The following is a 14,982-nucleotide window of genomic DNA, read 5'->3' as shown; positions in this document are numbered from 1 at the left end:
GGAGTAGGCAGTGCTAGTGGAGGACCTGAAAAAAGAAGGATCAGGGCTGCTCTGTGCAAAGCCATTGTATGTAAGTATAACATGTTTATTGTTTCAAAAAAAAAAAAAAAAATGTGAAGCTTTACAATCACTTTAAGAATGTTAAATGCCTGTTAAGCCAATGTGTACAATATATTTTTTTTCTCTTTCTACTATGTCCAGGATGATAGTGATGTGGAATGGAAATTTGCTCGATCAAAATTATGGCTGTCCTATTTTGATGATGGGAAAACACTTCCACCTCCATTCAGCGTTGTGCCAAGTCCAAAGTCCTTTGTGTATTTAATCTTAAAAATCATTAATTTCTGCAAATGCAGGACAAGAAAACTACAGAAGGACATTGAAATAGGGATGGGTGACTCCAAATCCAGGGTAAAGGTTCACCAATTTTTGAAACATTGTGGTAATGTCAAATACATATTTGTTAAAAAAAAATATGTTTAATGGGTTGGAATATTAGTGGAATATGGCATCTTGTTTATTTTATTCAGACAAACATATATAATTTAGCTAATGTAATGCAAGTCAGCATTTAAAGGTGTATCATCAAAAAAATATACTCCCCCAAAAAAGATTACCTCCACCTGTACATTGCTAAATGGCAACAGTCAGCCTGGGAGAGCAAGACCAGCTCTAGAAACTAGTCAGGATCAGCTGCAGAGCACATTTACTGACAGAAAATGCTATTTCTTCAGTGTACAGCTGTTGCTTCCTTTTCCAGTTAGCATCCAAACATAATAAAAAGTTATTTGCCATGTAAAACGATTTCTATTGTATTTCTATTGCAAATGCTTGCCTTGAGTTTTCCTTTAACCACTTGAGCTCCTGAGGATTTACCCCCCTTAATGACCAGGCCTCTTTTTGCTACTCGGTGCTGCACTAATTCAACTGATAATTGCGCGGTCATGCAATGCTGCACCCAAACGAAATTTACATCCTTTTTTTCACACAAATAGAGCTTTCGTTCAGTGTAATTTGATCACCTGTGCGCTTTTTATTTTTCACGCTATAAACAAAAAAAGGCCAAACATTTTGAAGAAAAACAATATTTTTTACTTTCAGCTATAAAAAATATATAGTAAACTCAAAGTTGGTTATAAATTTAGGCCAAAATGTATTCTGCTACATGTTCTGGTAAAAAAAATCCCAATAAGTGTATATTGATTGCTTTGTGTGGAAGTTATAGCGTCTACAATCTATGATATAAATACTGCAATTTATGCCATTTTTCTGCTATACAGCGCTGCGCTAGTTTAACGGACAATTGCGCGGTCATGCAATATGGTACATAAATGAAATTTACATCCTTTTTTTCCCTACAAATTGAGCTTTCTTTCGGTGGTATTTGATCGCCTGTGCGGTTTTTATTTTTTGCGCTATAAAAAAAAGGCTGACAATTTTGAGGAAAAAGAAACAATATTTTGGACTTTTTGCTATAAAACATGTCAAGTAAAAAAAAAAAGCAAAAATCAAATTTAGTCATAAATTTCTGCCAAAATGCATTCTGCGACATGTCTTTGCTAAAAAAAACCCAATACGTGTAAATTAATTGGTTTACGTGAAAGTTATAGCGTTTACAAATGGCGGGAAAGATACTGGGATTTTTAATTTTTATTTATACTAATAATGGCGACTTATGGCGGCAATCAGCGACATATGACGGCGACCAGCGACTTATGGCGGGACTGCGGCGGACATTTTGACACTGGGGGGGAACTGACTTGGGGTCACTGACATCCCCAGTGACACCAATACAGTGATCAATGAAAAAAAAACACTGAAACTGTACTAATGTCACTGGGGAGGAAGGGGTTAACATTTTTAGAATTTGCTGTGTAAGGGGAGTGTTTTACTAGGGGGCGGGGGTGTGTACTGGACGGGGGGAGGGAGGGGGGAGCTGATCGAGGGAGAGAAACTCTTCTCTCCCTCTTCAGCTTGTTGGCGAACTGTCACAGAGCAGGGCTGTGTGTAAACAATGCAGCCCTGCTCTGTGTCAGTGATCACCGCTCATCGCGGGAAAACGGCCGGTAAAAACACCCTGCTGACACCCACAGGACAGGTAGGGCGGGCGCACGCCTCCTACCTGTTTTGAAGGCAGCCGTTTTAAAACATGCTTTTGCCTACGAGCGCCGCCCTGCCACCGTTTATATGCGGTGGCTGGGCGGCAAGTGGTTAAAAGTGAAGTCAAGATCCCTATGTACTCTGCTAGAAACTCAAGTTATACCTAATGCTTGAGAAGGTCATTGTGTAGGCCACAGGCCCTTGCATTCAGAATGTTCTGTGCTATGCCTGTCAATAAATTTCCAGCTAGTGAAAGTTTCAGTGAAAACCCTCCACAGACAACCTTTCAGTGTATTTGCAAGACCCCAGATCTTTGTGGCTATAGCTTGTGTAAATTAAAATGTAATTAGAATAATCTCCAAACAATAAGCAATGAATCATTTATTGTTACAGCCTTCCACTGGAAAATAATAACAACATACATAATTACCACCTGCTTTTCCCTGATATTTTGCAAACCTAGGCTTGACCTATACGGCCTTTTCATAAGTCCAAGATAAAAAAATGGCAATGTACAAGTAAAATTTGACATTTTCACCTACAAAATCTGCATTAAAAATGTAATGGTACAGTAATGTTTGCAAAGCTGCATTAATATGTGCCTTTTATATATGTCTTTAGTTCAAGCTTTAAATTGCAGAACCATTTTGATATAGACCCCATTAATTTGTGCCTTTTATATATGTCTATAGTTCAAGCTTTAAAATGCAGAACTATTTTGATATAGACCCCATTCATTATAAATTACTATGTGAGATGGGGAAACAGCTCTCATTGTTTGAACACTGTTTGTGTGGAAGTAAATTAATTTTTTGACTGACATTCTGCGGTTTAGCCACAAGATGTCACTGTTTTTCTAACACAGCCTCAGACTGCATAGATATTTGTATATTCATGAAGAGGTGGGGTTTTGCACACAGAGTTGGAGAGAACAGGAAGGAGAGGGAGAAGCCATGTTTTGGAGCATGGTGAATAAGGGGCTGTGTGAGCTGAGAATCTGATGACATCCAGGTGTGAAAGCGTCCCTCAGTAACCAGAGATTGCTGCCAGGAAGCTGATGAGATTGCTGCCAGGAATGCTGATGAGATTGCTGCCAGGAAGGCTGATTAGAGCAGAGGAACTAAGCAACATATACGGCAAGACCGCATGCTTGTTGGAGAGACATTTATTCTGTTCAGAGTCACCAGCGGATGCAAAGCAGACCCAGGTCGGTAAGATCATGCACGCACCTCATTTCAGTGTTGGCGCCATGAGACTGAGTCCAGGCCTATAGTTAGTTAGTTAGGGTCTCTGTTTGTGTCAGGCCACAAGTGTTGTTACTGATTATTGGAAGGACTCCACAACTTAAAGTGACATTTCACATTGGAGAGCTGATAAAATCCTACAAACTCAAGCCAGACTGGCGTTTTGCTCAGAAGGAATACTCAGGCACGTGCTACAGGACCAGTTATGGGAGGTGGAATACTGTAGATTTGTGTAAGATTGTAAGCTGTTGTGCTGCACCGCAGGCTAGCCAATACCGTACACCCATACACTGATTCCTGCTCTTTCCGGGTAATAACGGGTAAGGTGTGGCAGCTTATTTGTGCCCCCCAGTAGGTAAATTACTACATCTTCTACCTTCATCCATCAGGAGGCGCCGGGCTGTGCAGCACAAGCGTCTGAGCCTTTGGGCTGGGTGTATGTAAATTTATTGTATGTTTTCAGCATTTGTGGTTGTGCTTATTTGCCACATCTAAGTAAAATTATGTTGTGGCAAAAGCTGGTATTGGGGTTGCTTTCCTCATTCGTGACTTCACTGTATCCTGGGGAGCCCACCCCGGTACACGGCTTACAACGTGGCATAGTCGGCAGGATAAAGCGACTGTTATGGACGGGAATGCGGCGGGAGATCCTATGGCACCAATGGCACCAGTCCAGGACCCAGCTCAGGGTGCACCGGTGGAAGGCCAAGTTGCCCCAACACCGCTGATACAGCTCCCGCCCTGCCCGTACCAATAGGGTACATTCCCGTGGGGGCGTTGTTGAGTCACCTGCCAAAATTTGATGATAAAAATATGACGTTGCAAGACTGGACTGAAAGAGTGCGAAGTGTGGTTAGAATGTGTAACCTGACATCCGAGCTGTGGGCAGAGGTTGCATTGGGAGCTCTAGAAGGTGACGTCAGATGTACAGTAATGGTAAGGCCCGAATCTGAGAGAGACACCCTAGAGAAAATCTTCTCCCTGCTGGAGAGAGCGCAAGGGGGGCGTGCTAAAGTAGTGCAGCTGTGGAGCCACTTCTTCAACTGACCACAGCAAGAGGGCGAGACCCTGATGCAGTACTCCAATGCCCTACAGGAGACGCTAAATGAAATACAGCGGCGAGATCCAGAGGCCATGGGAGCTTTCCAGGAGGTGGACCGGCTACTATGAGACCAGTTCATAGTGGGGCTCTCCAACAAGTTCTTACAGGACAAATTGCAAGAGATGACCCGGACGGCGCCCAACATCACATTCTACAGCATCTACTTAGCCGCCGTGGAGAGAGAGGAGGAGTGCATACCTGTGGCGGCGAGAATAGTGAGTAGTACCCATGCTATAAGAGGTCAGTCTACATCTGAAGACTCAGAATCCTTAAAGGATGTGGTCCAGGCCCTGCGGACTGAATTAAGAGAACTTCGGCTGGAAATGTCCCAGATGAAGGCAGAATCTCCCCGGTCTCCGGAAATTACCTCAGCACCTCGCGCCACTCCACTCAGGATAACTCAGCTGTGGGGCACGTCAAAAAGGGACCCTTCTGTTGGGCTTGTCGACAGTATGGCCACATGGCCAGAGAGTGCCCAGAGCAGATGAAGTCCGAGCCGACGTTAAACTTCTGACCGCCGCAGTAGCTGGGCGTCCTGCGGCGGTACACCAGAAGCTAAGCCCTAAGCATGAGGAACACGACCTGTATGCCAGCAGCCCCGTTATGGAAGCCGAGTTGGAAGGCCAGAAGGTACGCTGCCTAGTTGATACAGGGTCGGATGCCTCTGGAGTTCTTCGAAAGACACTTTGGACATATGATGGAGTCGGAAGACGGGAGCGTCATCAAGCTGACGGCTGACGGCTGCCAATAACAGAGAGATGGACGTCCGAGGAATAGTATGGATGCGGGTCTGGCTGTGTGGGCAAGACGTCGGCAAGAATGGGGTCGTGCTGGTGGATCATTCGTCCCGGAGAGGGATGGACGTGACACTAGGTATGAACGTGCTGAGGGACCTAGACCACCAACTTTATGCCAAAGAAGGGCCGAGGTATTGGCAACGGGACACCACACACCGGCCAACCCAGAAGGTTCTACAGCAGATGGTGAGGAGCTGTAGTCTGCGAAAAGGCGACATGTCCGGTCGACCCATTGGACACGTGAGGGTGCCGCGGAGGACCCCGGTGAAGATCCCGCCTCGACATGAACGAATATTGATGCTGCCGGTTGGGGCTGGACGACGACTGAATGGACTGGAGGTCCTGATCGAGCCCGCTTACCAAGAAGAAACGCAGACTCATCCACTGGTAGCCCGGGCCCTCGCTACTGTGAAGGATGGATGTGTGCCTGTACGCTGCCTCAACGTTGAAGACTGTGAGTTAACCATCCCTGGGAATACCTTGCTGGCTGAAGTTTATGTGTCCAAAGGGGATATTCCTCGATGGAGGAGCTTCACGCTACGGGCAGATAGGAGATCAGCCTCGAACCTATGCTGTAGAGGTCCATCAAAGGGAGACCCCGACAGCAGAGTGGAATGGTCGAGTGATCATGGCCCGGATGTGGGTGGACTGCAAGATCCTGACTCCAGGACAACAGAAGTTGCTGGAAGACACCCTTTGGGAGTTTCAGGAGGCCTTCTCGAGACATGATGAGGACTTCGGGTGTGCCTCCACCATCGAACATGAAATCCCCACCGGCAATGCTGCACTGATCAGGGAACATTACCGGCAAATCCCGCCTAAAATGTATCAGGAGGTGAAGGATATGGTGGCCAGCATGTTGGAAAACCAGGTGATCCAGGAAAGTCAAAGTCCTTGGGCTGCTCCAGTAGTCTTGGTGCGGAAGAAAGATGGAAGTCTCCATTTCTGCGTGGATTATCAGAAGCTAAATGCCCAGACTGTCTGGGATGCCTACCCCCTTCTGTGGATTGAGGAGTCGTTGTCCTCCCTGAGTCATGCGAAGTTCTTCTCGACTCTTGACCTGGCCAGTGGGTATTGGCAGGTACCGGTGGCCAAGAAGGACAAAGCAAAAAACGGCCTTCATCCTACCTATGGGTCTCTACGAGTTCAACCGGATACCATTCGGCCTGTCCAATTCCCCGGGAACATTCTAGCGGGTGATGGAGCACTGTCTGGGAGATCTCAACTTCGAGTTGGTATTGATATACCTGCATGACGTAGTAGTGTTTGGGGCCTCTTTTGAGGATCACGTCCAGAAACCACGACAGGTCTTAGGACAGCTGCGAGACCATTGGCTCAAAATCAAGCCCAAGAAGTGCCAACTGTTTCGACAGCAGATAGAGTATTTGGGACATTTGGTCACCCAGGAGGGGGTAAAGCGAACCCCCGACAAGGTGGAGGCCGTCCAGAAGTGGCCCCAGCCGAGTACACTATGAGAGGTGCGGGCGTTCATTGGACTGGCCGGCTACTACAGGAGGTTTATACCCATGTTTGCTCATTTGGTGGGCCTGTTAAACGAGTTATTAAGGGGCACTGCAGGGGGCCCGAAGAATCATCCCATCGAGTGGAGACCCCGGCAACAAGGGGCCTTTGAAGCAGTGAAGGCGGCGCTGATCAGTGCCCCGATTCTGGCTTATGCGCAGTTCGACACCCCATTCCTGCTGTGCACTGACGGAAGTCTACATGGTCTGGGGGCTGTGTTATCCCAAGTCCAGGATGGACATGAGAGAGTCATTGCCTCGGTGGCCCATATACATACCTTAACCGATGTGGGCCTATAATAACAGGTTACACAGTACCACCGGATACTCCCCACATATGCTCATGTTTGGGAGAGCTGGACGGGAGATTGAAGATCTCCACATGCCCGATCTGATGGAGCCACCACCAAGAAATACTACCGCCTGGGCGCAAGAGCACCGCCGCTGGCTGAGGGCGATCCACAAGGTTGTGGGGGAGCACCTTAGACAAGTGGTATACCCCAATCCAAGACCAGTGCAGAAGGAGGGGTATGCCCTGGGTGATCGAGTGATAATCAAAGCCAAGCGGCTGTCTGGAAAGTTGGATGGGCGGTGGGAGGCGGTCCCATACACAGTGAAGAGGAGGGTAGACCCTGCCATCCCGGTCTATGAGGTAGAGCCAATAGGGACTGGGGGGCCCTCACGAAACTTGCACCGTAACATGTTGAGGCGTTGTAATTTTGATGAACCAGTGTGCATGGAGGGGATGGCTCCTCCTGCTCAGAGTACTGAGGAAATCCCCTTAGAGGAGGGGGAGGAAGGGTGGGTTGTCCCTGCCCCGGTACCCACAGAGGCTCCAACCATAGCAAGTTTGCCACCAAGGGAAAGCGGGAAAGGGAGCGGTCAGCAGCTCCTCTCCCATTAAATGTGCCTGATGTCCCCAGTACTTCTGAGCCTGTCACTCTACGAAGGTCAACAAGGCCCCCACAGCGTTATGCCCAGAATGAGTTTGTATGGGGAGGGTTGCCGAGGACGACAACCTCTAGTGGGGTGCCATGTGAGATGGGGAAACAGCTCTCATTGTTTGAACACTGTTTGTGTGGAAGTAAATTAATGTTTTGACTGACATTCTGCGGTTTAGCCACAAGATGTCACTGTTTTTCTAACACAGCCTCAGACTGCATAGATATTTGTATATTCATGAAGAAGTGGGGTTTTGCACACAGAGTTGGAGAGAACAGGAAGGAGAGGGACAAGCCATGTTTTGGAGCATGGTGAATAAGGGGCCATGTGAGCTGAGAATCTGATGACATCCAGGTGTGAAAGCATCCCTCAGTAAAAAGAGATTGCTGCCAGGAATGCTGATGAGATTGCTGCCAGGAAGGCTGATTAGAGCAGAGGAACTAAGCAACATATATGGCAAGACCGCATGCTTGTTGGAGAGACATTTGTTCTGTTCAGAGTCACCAGCGGATGCAGATCCGGGTCAGTAAGATTGTGCACGCACCTCATTTCAGTGTTGGCGCCATGAGACTGAGTCCAGGCCTATAGTTAGTTAGTTAAGGTCTCTGTTTGTGTCAGGCCACAAGTGTTGTTACTGATTATTGGAAGGACTCCACAACTTAAAGTGACATTTCACACTGGAGAGCTGATAAAATCCTACAAACTCAAGCCAGACTGGCGTTTTGCTCAGAAGGAATACTCAGGCACGTGCTACAGGACCAGTTATGGGAGGTGGAATACTGTAGATTTGTGTAAGATTGTAAGCTGTTGTGCTGCACCGCAGGCTAGCCCATACCGTACACCCATACACTGATTCCTGCTCTTTTCGGGTAATAACGGGTAAGGTGTGGCAGCTTAGTTGTGCCCGCCAGTAGGTAAATTACTACACCTTCTACCTTCATCCATCAGGAGGCGTCGTGCTGTGCGGCACAAGGGTCTCAGCCTTTGGGCTGGGTGTATGTAAATTTATTGTATGTTTCCAGCATTTGTGGTTGTGCTTATTTGCCACATCTAAGTAAAATTCTGTTGTGGCAAAAGCTGGTGTTGGGGTTGCCTTCCTCGTTCGTGACTTCACTGTATCCTGGGGAGCCCACCCGGGTACACGGCTTACAACTACACCAATCCCTATATTGAATAAAGGCCAGATGTGAAGTCATTTTAATTACAGGGCCAAAATGGAAATACTACCTCTGCTTGAAATTCAACTGGAAGATGCCTGTGTGCCAAACTATCTAGTATTTGCAGATAATCTCATTAACTTGCTTTTAGTTTATTCTATAGTAATGTTTTACAGCAAAAACAGTTTTACAGCAAGAACAAATTTGGCATAGAATAATTAAAAGTTGTCTTACAGTGAATTTAAATCTTTTGTGTCTTCATGAAATATATGTGCTTAATACATACAGTTGTGCTCAAAAGTTTGCATACCCTTGGAGAATTGGTAACATACAGTATGTACCATTTATAAAGAAAACACGACTGAACAGGGAAAACACGTTTCTTTTACTTCTTATGGATTCATATTTAATGTAGGTCATAACAGAATGGCACAATCATAACACAAAACATGGCAACAAGTTAACAAATGAAATGACCCCTGTTCAAAAGACTGCATCCCCTTCATTTTTAATACTGTGTATTTCCCCCTTTAGCATCAATGACAGTGTGCAGTCTTTTGCAATAGTTGTCTATGAGGCCCCAAATTCTTGCAAGTGGTATAGCTGCCCATTCATCTTGGCAAAATGATTCCAGGTCATGCGCAGTCTTTGGTCATCTTGCAGGAATTGCACATTTAAGCTCTCACCAATGTAGCTCATTGATATTAAGGCCAGGAGTCTCTGATCAGAGCTCCAAAACCTTTTTTTCTGTAACCACTGGAGGGTCAACTTGGGTTTGTGCTTAGGATCATTGTCATGCTGAAAAGTCCAAGAGTGTCCCATGCACAAATTTCATGCAGAAGAATGCAAATTGTATGTCAGTATTTTCTGATAATACGCTGCATTCATCTTGCCATCAATTTTCACACGATTCCCCATCCCTTTAGAGTTCACACACCTCCAAAACATCAGTGAACCACCATCATGCTTAACAGTAGGGATGGTACTCTTGTCTCTATAGGCCTTGGTGATTCCTCTCCAAACATAGCGTTTATGGTTGTGACCATAAAGCTCTATTTTGGTCTCATCACTCCGGATTACAGTATACCTGACACAGTAAAGGCTTTTTCCTGGCAACTTGACCATGCAGCTTATTTTTGCTCAAGTATTGTTGTATTGTGCTCCTTGAAACAACCACACCAGCCTTTTCCAGAGCAGTCTGTATTTCTTCTGAGGTTACCTGTGGGTTTTTCTTTGTATCCCGAACAATTCTTCTGCCAGTTGTGGCTGCAATCATTCTTGGTATACCTGGCATTTGCTTGATATCAAGAGGTCCCCAAATTTTCCACTTCTTAATAAGTAATTGAACAGTACTGACTGGCATATATAAGGCTCTGGATATCTTTTTATATCCTTTTCCATCTTTTTAAAGCTCCATTAACTTGTTACACAGGTCTTTTGACAGTTCTTTTCTTCTTCCCTTGGTTTTGTATATACCCTGCTCAGTGCATCCACGTGAGAGCTAAACAAAAACTCATTGACTATTTATACACAGAAACGAATTGCAATTTAAAAAGCGACAGATGTGGGAAATTAGCCTTTAACTGCCATTTTAATCTATGGGTCACATTGTGTGTTTGTACCAAGGCCAAACATTCCAGGGTATGTAAACTTTTGATCAGGGCCATTTGGGTGATTTCTGTTATCATTATGATTTCAATAAGAACAATGTCATAATAAATGGCTTCATATGATCACTATTCATAAATAAAAGACAGTTTTTGGCATTATCAGTCATATTTTCAATATTAATGTCATTTCTGTCTGGGTATGCAAACTTTTGAGCACAACTGTGTAAAATGTGTTATATGTTTTTTAACAATTACATTTTTTAACAGTGGTCTTTAGATTTTGTGTGGTTATTCAGCTGAATTAAAAACTGCTAATGGGGGCCTTGTCTAACCTATTGTTCAGCAAGTGGTTTTGCATAGGCTTGCATCTAATCTTTCTAATTTTGTTTGTGTTTGTTGTTTTTTTATAAATTAAAAAAAAACACTGCTCCATTGGTGCCATCATCAGAATGGTCCTTCCTTGGCTCCTAACAAGTAGGATCGACCACACTTGACAATAGCAAGTCCAGGTGATGGTACAGGCAATGTTGACTGCCTCACCTGTAACGCATAAATCAGAAATACGTATATATAATGTAATTGCCCTCAATAATAGCAAAACTCCAAAAGACTAGTGTATACCTGTGTCTGCCCTATTCAGGTGAGCTGGCGGGGTCTGCTAGAGCAGATGGCTGAGCTAACTTCTTTCATATGATATTCTTTTTATCTGCAGAATGCCAAGAAAGGACCATTATGATGATATCTCAAGAAATATGTCCATCATTTTTTTTCTAGCTTGGCAGAGTGAACACTGAAATCCATTAACAATTATAAATTAATGTAATTTTGAAAAAAAAAACTGAATTTTGTATACTATATTTGTGATGCAATGCAAAAGAAACAAAAGATTTCACAATAACTGTGGTGTTTTATTCTTTGAGTGATGTTGCCCCCCAGGACAGGAAATGTGTTACTGGCAGGATCACTACATGAAAATGTTGGTTTGGTTACTATGTTACTATTTCTTCTGCTTTGTGTACTACCTAATTATTATGGTTATCAGTTTATACATGTTTGGCTTTAATACAACAAATAATTTAGATTCTGGGCCAAACAACTTCATGCACTGTCTGCTTAAATTATTTTGGATTTTACACATTTTGTACAGGAGTCAGCAAACAGATTGGAGTAGGGCTAGCCTTTCTGCATCCACCATTAATTACAGAGTAAAGGTTAATAGGCAGTAAGCCAGACTACTGCATCAGAGATGATCTTTCTTTGAGCACAGTAAACAGACAAATGATTGGTTGTTTCGGATTACTGTAATTTTGCGCACTGCTGCTTTTTCTCTGCCTTGCTGAATATACACTGATAAGCTGCTACTAATTTTGAAAAAAAGTCTTCCAGCCTCTGAATAATATCCTCTTAACCAGTGAACATCTCTCTGCTATCTCAGGTTGAGGTTAGCAAGATCAAATCTAAACTCTTTCCCCTATCTGGAAAAAAGAACATTAAGTTTTTAGTTTTGAATATAGTTGAAGTATTATAAATGCTTACATGCTTGCATGAGGATGGTCACACTCTAATGATATCATCTTTAGAAAGCCTTATTGAAAGCTGGACATAGGGAACACAATTGTGTCACCCATACACTGTCCTCCTCTGATCTATTTCACCCTTCTCACAGGTCTTGGTCACATCTCTGTCACCAAGCCCTGAGTGAAGGAATCTGTCAAACTTGATAGAGATTATAACTTTTCCTCACCCTACAAAAATGTGTAGTTATTGTTACCAGTACCATTTTCCTGTCCCAGTTCCACCATAAAAGTGAGGAAGCTTACATTGCTAAAAATGCTTCCCCATAGCCAGTACTTCTGGGTATAGGGGAACAGGTAACTTTATTCCATGGCAGGAAAAGATTCCTCAGCTCTGTGTAAGCTCCAAGTCACACCTAGGCACTTGTTCGGGGCTTCCTCTTTTTGCTCCCAGCAGACATTGGAGAAGGATTGGGATGTCCGCCAGTATGTATAATTTGTGTGGCTGGCAATAAAATATCCTGTTTTTTTGTATCCCACATGAACAAAGCCAAGATTTACTTTGACACAGTTATTTGTGGTAATGTCTTTTTCACATTTACGCTCAATGGTTTTAGCTGGTAGACTCAAAATAGTGGTTTTGACAATCCAAGGCAATGTCGAAGACCTGTGGTCTCATCATCTCCTGTTTTCTCCTTAAATTAAAAAGAAAAAATGGGGGGCTTGGCCAAGCAGGGCATATGAGCGGCTGTGCTTCATAGAGCTCCCGCTTCTGATCCCATCACCAAGCCTGTACCAGAGAGATTTTTGTGGCTCCTGCTGCTTGGGGCACCTCTACATACTTGGGGTTAGCTTTTCCCTGTAATAATGACCCATAAAAACCGTGAAGAATCGGCCAGCACAGACTTCCAACATGGTACTGCTACTCCACAGCCACAACATGTTCATAGAGGAGGAGCTGACAAGATGAAGGAGGCTGCTGGAAAGTCTGGTAAGACAAGCCACCCTATGGGGAGGGAGAGCTCTTAGGACATGCTTTATTACACTCAGAAGATCACAGGGTCCCTGGACTCAGACAATCAGGCAGCCCCCACCCTTTCTCCCCCTATGCGGCCTCCTACTCCACTACAGCTACAGCCTTTGGGAGAGGAGGAGGCTGAGCAGTGTACATAAAGGGACACTGATCATACTGAGCAAGAGCAGCCAACTTTAGTGGATATCCTTAAGGCTGTGCGGCACTGTACTGCATCGGTACACTCCGTGAAAGAGCAATTGGGGGGCCTAAGAGAAGAAGTGAACTTTCTCAGACATGACATCCAAAAAATAAGAGAAAGAACCACAGCTGCGGATATTTACATAAGTGACCTGGAGGATAAACTTCCCCCATTGCTCTCTGATACCCGCTCTACGGCACAATTAGCTAAGGCTAACAATGTCAGAATGGATGATCTTGAAAATCATCTAAGACATAATAATGTACGTATTGTAGGCCTTCCAAAATGCACTGAAGAAAGTAACTTCACACAATTCATCGAAACCTGGCTAATAGAGATTTTTGGCAAAGAAGCTTTTACTCCTCTGTTTGCAGTAGAATGGGCACACTGTGCCCCTACTCATCCCTTGCCTGCTGGACACCTGCCCAGACCTGTTTTGTCATGTCTTCTCAATTACAAAGATATTGAGATCATACTATGACTGGCTAGGGAGCGCTCCAATATTCAATTCAATGGGGCTAAAGTTTTCTTTTACCTTGACTTCTCAGAGGAGGTGCAGCATAAGAGAGCTACATTTCTTGAGGTTAAAGGAAGCCTCCGAACCCTGCAACTGACATATGCGATACTGTACTCTGCTCGCCTGAAAATCATTGCTGATAATCAGTCACACTTTTTTGATTCTGTTGCCACAGCCTCAGATTGGGTGGACATACAAGAAGTTCAACAGCGACGTCGTCCACGCAATACAGATGATTGACTCTTGTTGCCCTACTTTCTCTGATATGCCGGGATGCCTGATATGCCTTGTTCATTCCTCATTTTTGTAGACGGATGCAATACCGAGCTCTACTCAAGTTGGTTGTAAGATTTGAATAAACAGACTAGTGTTTGAATGGCAGTTAACAATATGTGATTCAATCCATTCGCCCCTGGGTGTCAGCAATCTGGCCCAGTGGGTACGCGAACACTCAGTTCACCAAATGTTTTGTGAATTTGTTTTGTTAGGCACCGTTATGCCACTGTTCAGAAACCTTTTTTCCAGTGTTGACCATGGTAGAGTTTTTGCTTGACAAGCCTAATGTGCCATTGTTTGTGCTGGGTGACTTTAATGGGTATCTTGATCCCACTTTAGATAAGTACCCCCAAATGCAGCAGGTTCCCGGGCTATAGGGACTGCCCTTGGTAGTTTCTTGTCTGAGGTAGATTGGGTGGATTGCTGGTGTACGCGTTACCCCACTTCCTGTCAGATCTCTTGCTTCTCCAAAACCCATACCACGCTTTCTTGCATTGACCTATCTGTTGGAAATGAATTAGCAGTCTCTCTAATTAAAACAATTACCTACAGCCCTAGAAGTGTATCCAATCAATCACCATTAGTGGTCAAGTAACATATTACACCTGGGTCGGCTCTCCCTCAGGCTCCGTGGAAATGAAATGCTTTTTGGTTGAATTTGATCCCTTCCCATGACATGGTAGCACAACAGATCAATGATTTATTCCATCATAATGATCTTCAAGTCAATCCTTTACTTACTTGGGATACATTTAAGACATTCCTTAGGGGAGTATTGAAGTCGGAAATATCTGCGATTAAATCTAAAACGAGGATACATGAGGCCCAGGTTACCCAGCAGCAACTATTGGAGTGTACGCATATAGATAACCTAACTGAGTCTAACAAACAGGCATGGTTATCAGCGCAGGAGGTGCTTCTTCGCCTGATCAGTTCGCAGGTGGAGAGGAGGCGTTTCTTTGCTAAACAAACTCTCTATGAGGAAGGTA

General features: G+C 44.4%; 1 protein-coding gene across 1 annotated transcript in view; it reads left to right on the top strand.

Moving 5' to 3' along the window:
• TRPC3 (transient receptor potential cation channel subfamily C member 3) overlaps positions 1–14,982 on the top strand; it is a 326,064-nt gene that overhangs the window by 292,784 nt on the left and 18,298 nt on the right. The window contains exon 9 of the mRNA XM_089672160.1: positions 202–411. Coding sequence (XP_089528286.1) covers positions 202–411 — 210 coding nt within the window. The remainder of the gene's footprint in view (positions 1–201; positions 412–14,982) is intronic.

This window comes from Staurois parvus, unplaced genomic scaffold, assembly GCF_062004578.1.
Source record: "Staurois parvus isolate SC_StPar_1 unplaced genomic scaffold, SC_StPar_1.0 ptg000122l, whole genome shotgun sequence".
NCBI classification, from domain to species: Eukaryota; Metazoa; Chordata; class Amphibia; order Anura; family Ranidae; genus Staurois; species Staurois parvus.
Note: the sequence above shows the minus strand (reverse complement) of the source record. Positions and strands in the feature narration are given on the sequence as shown.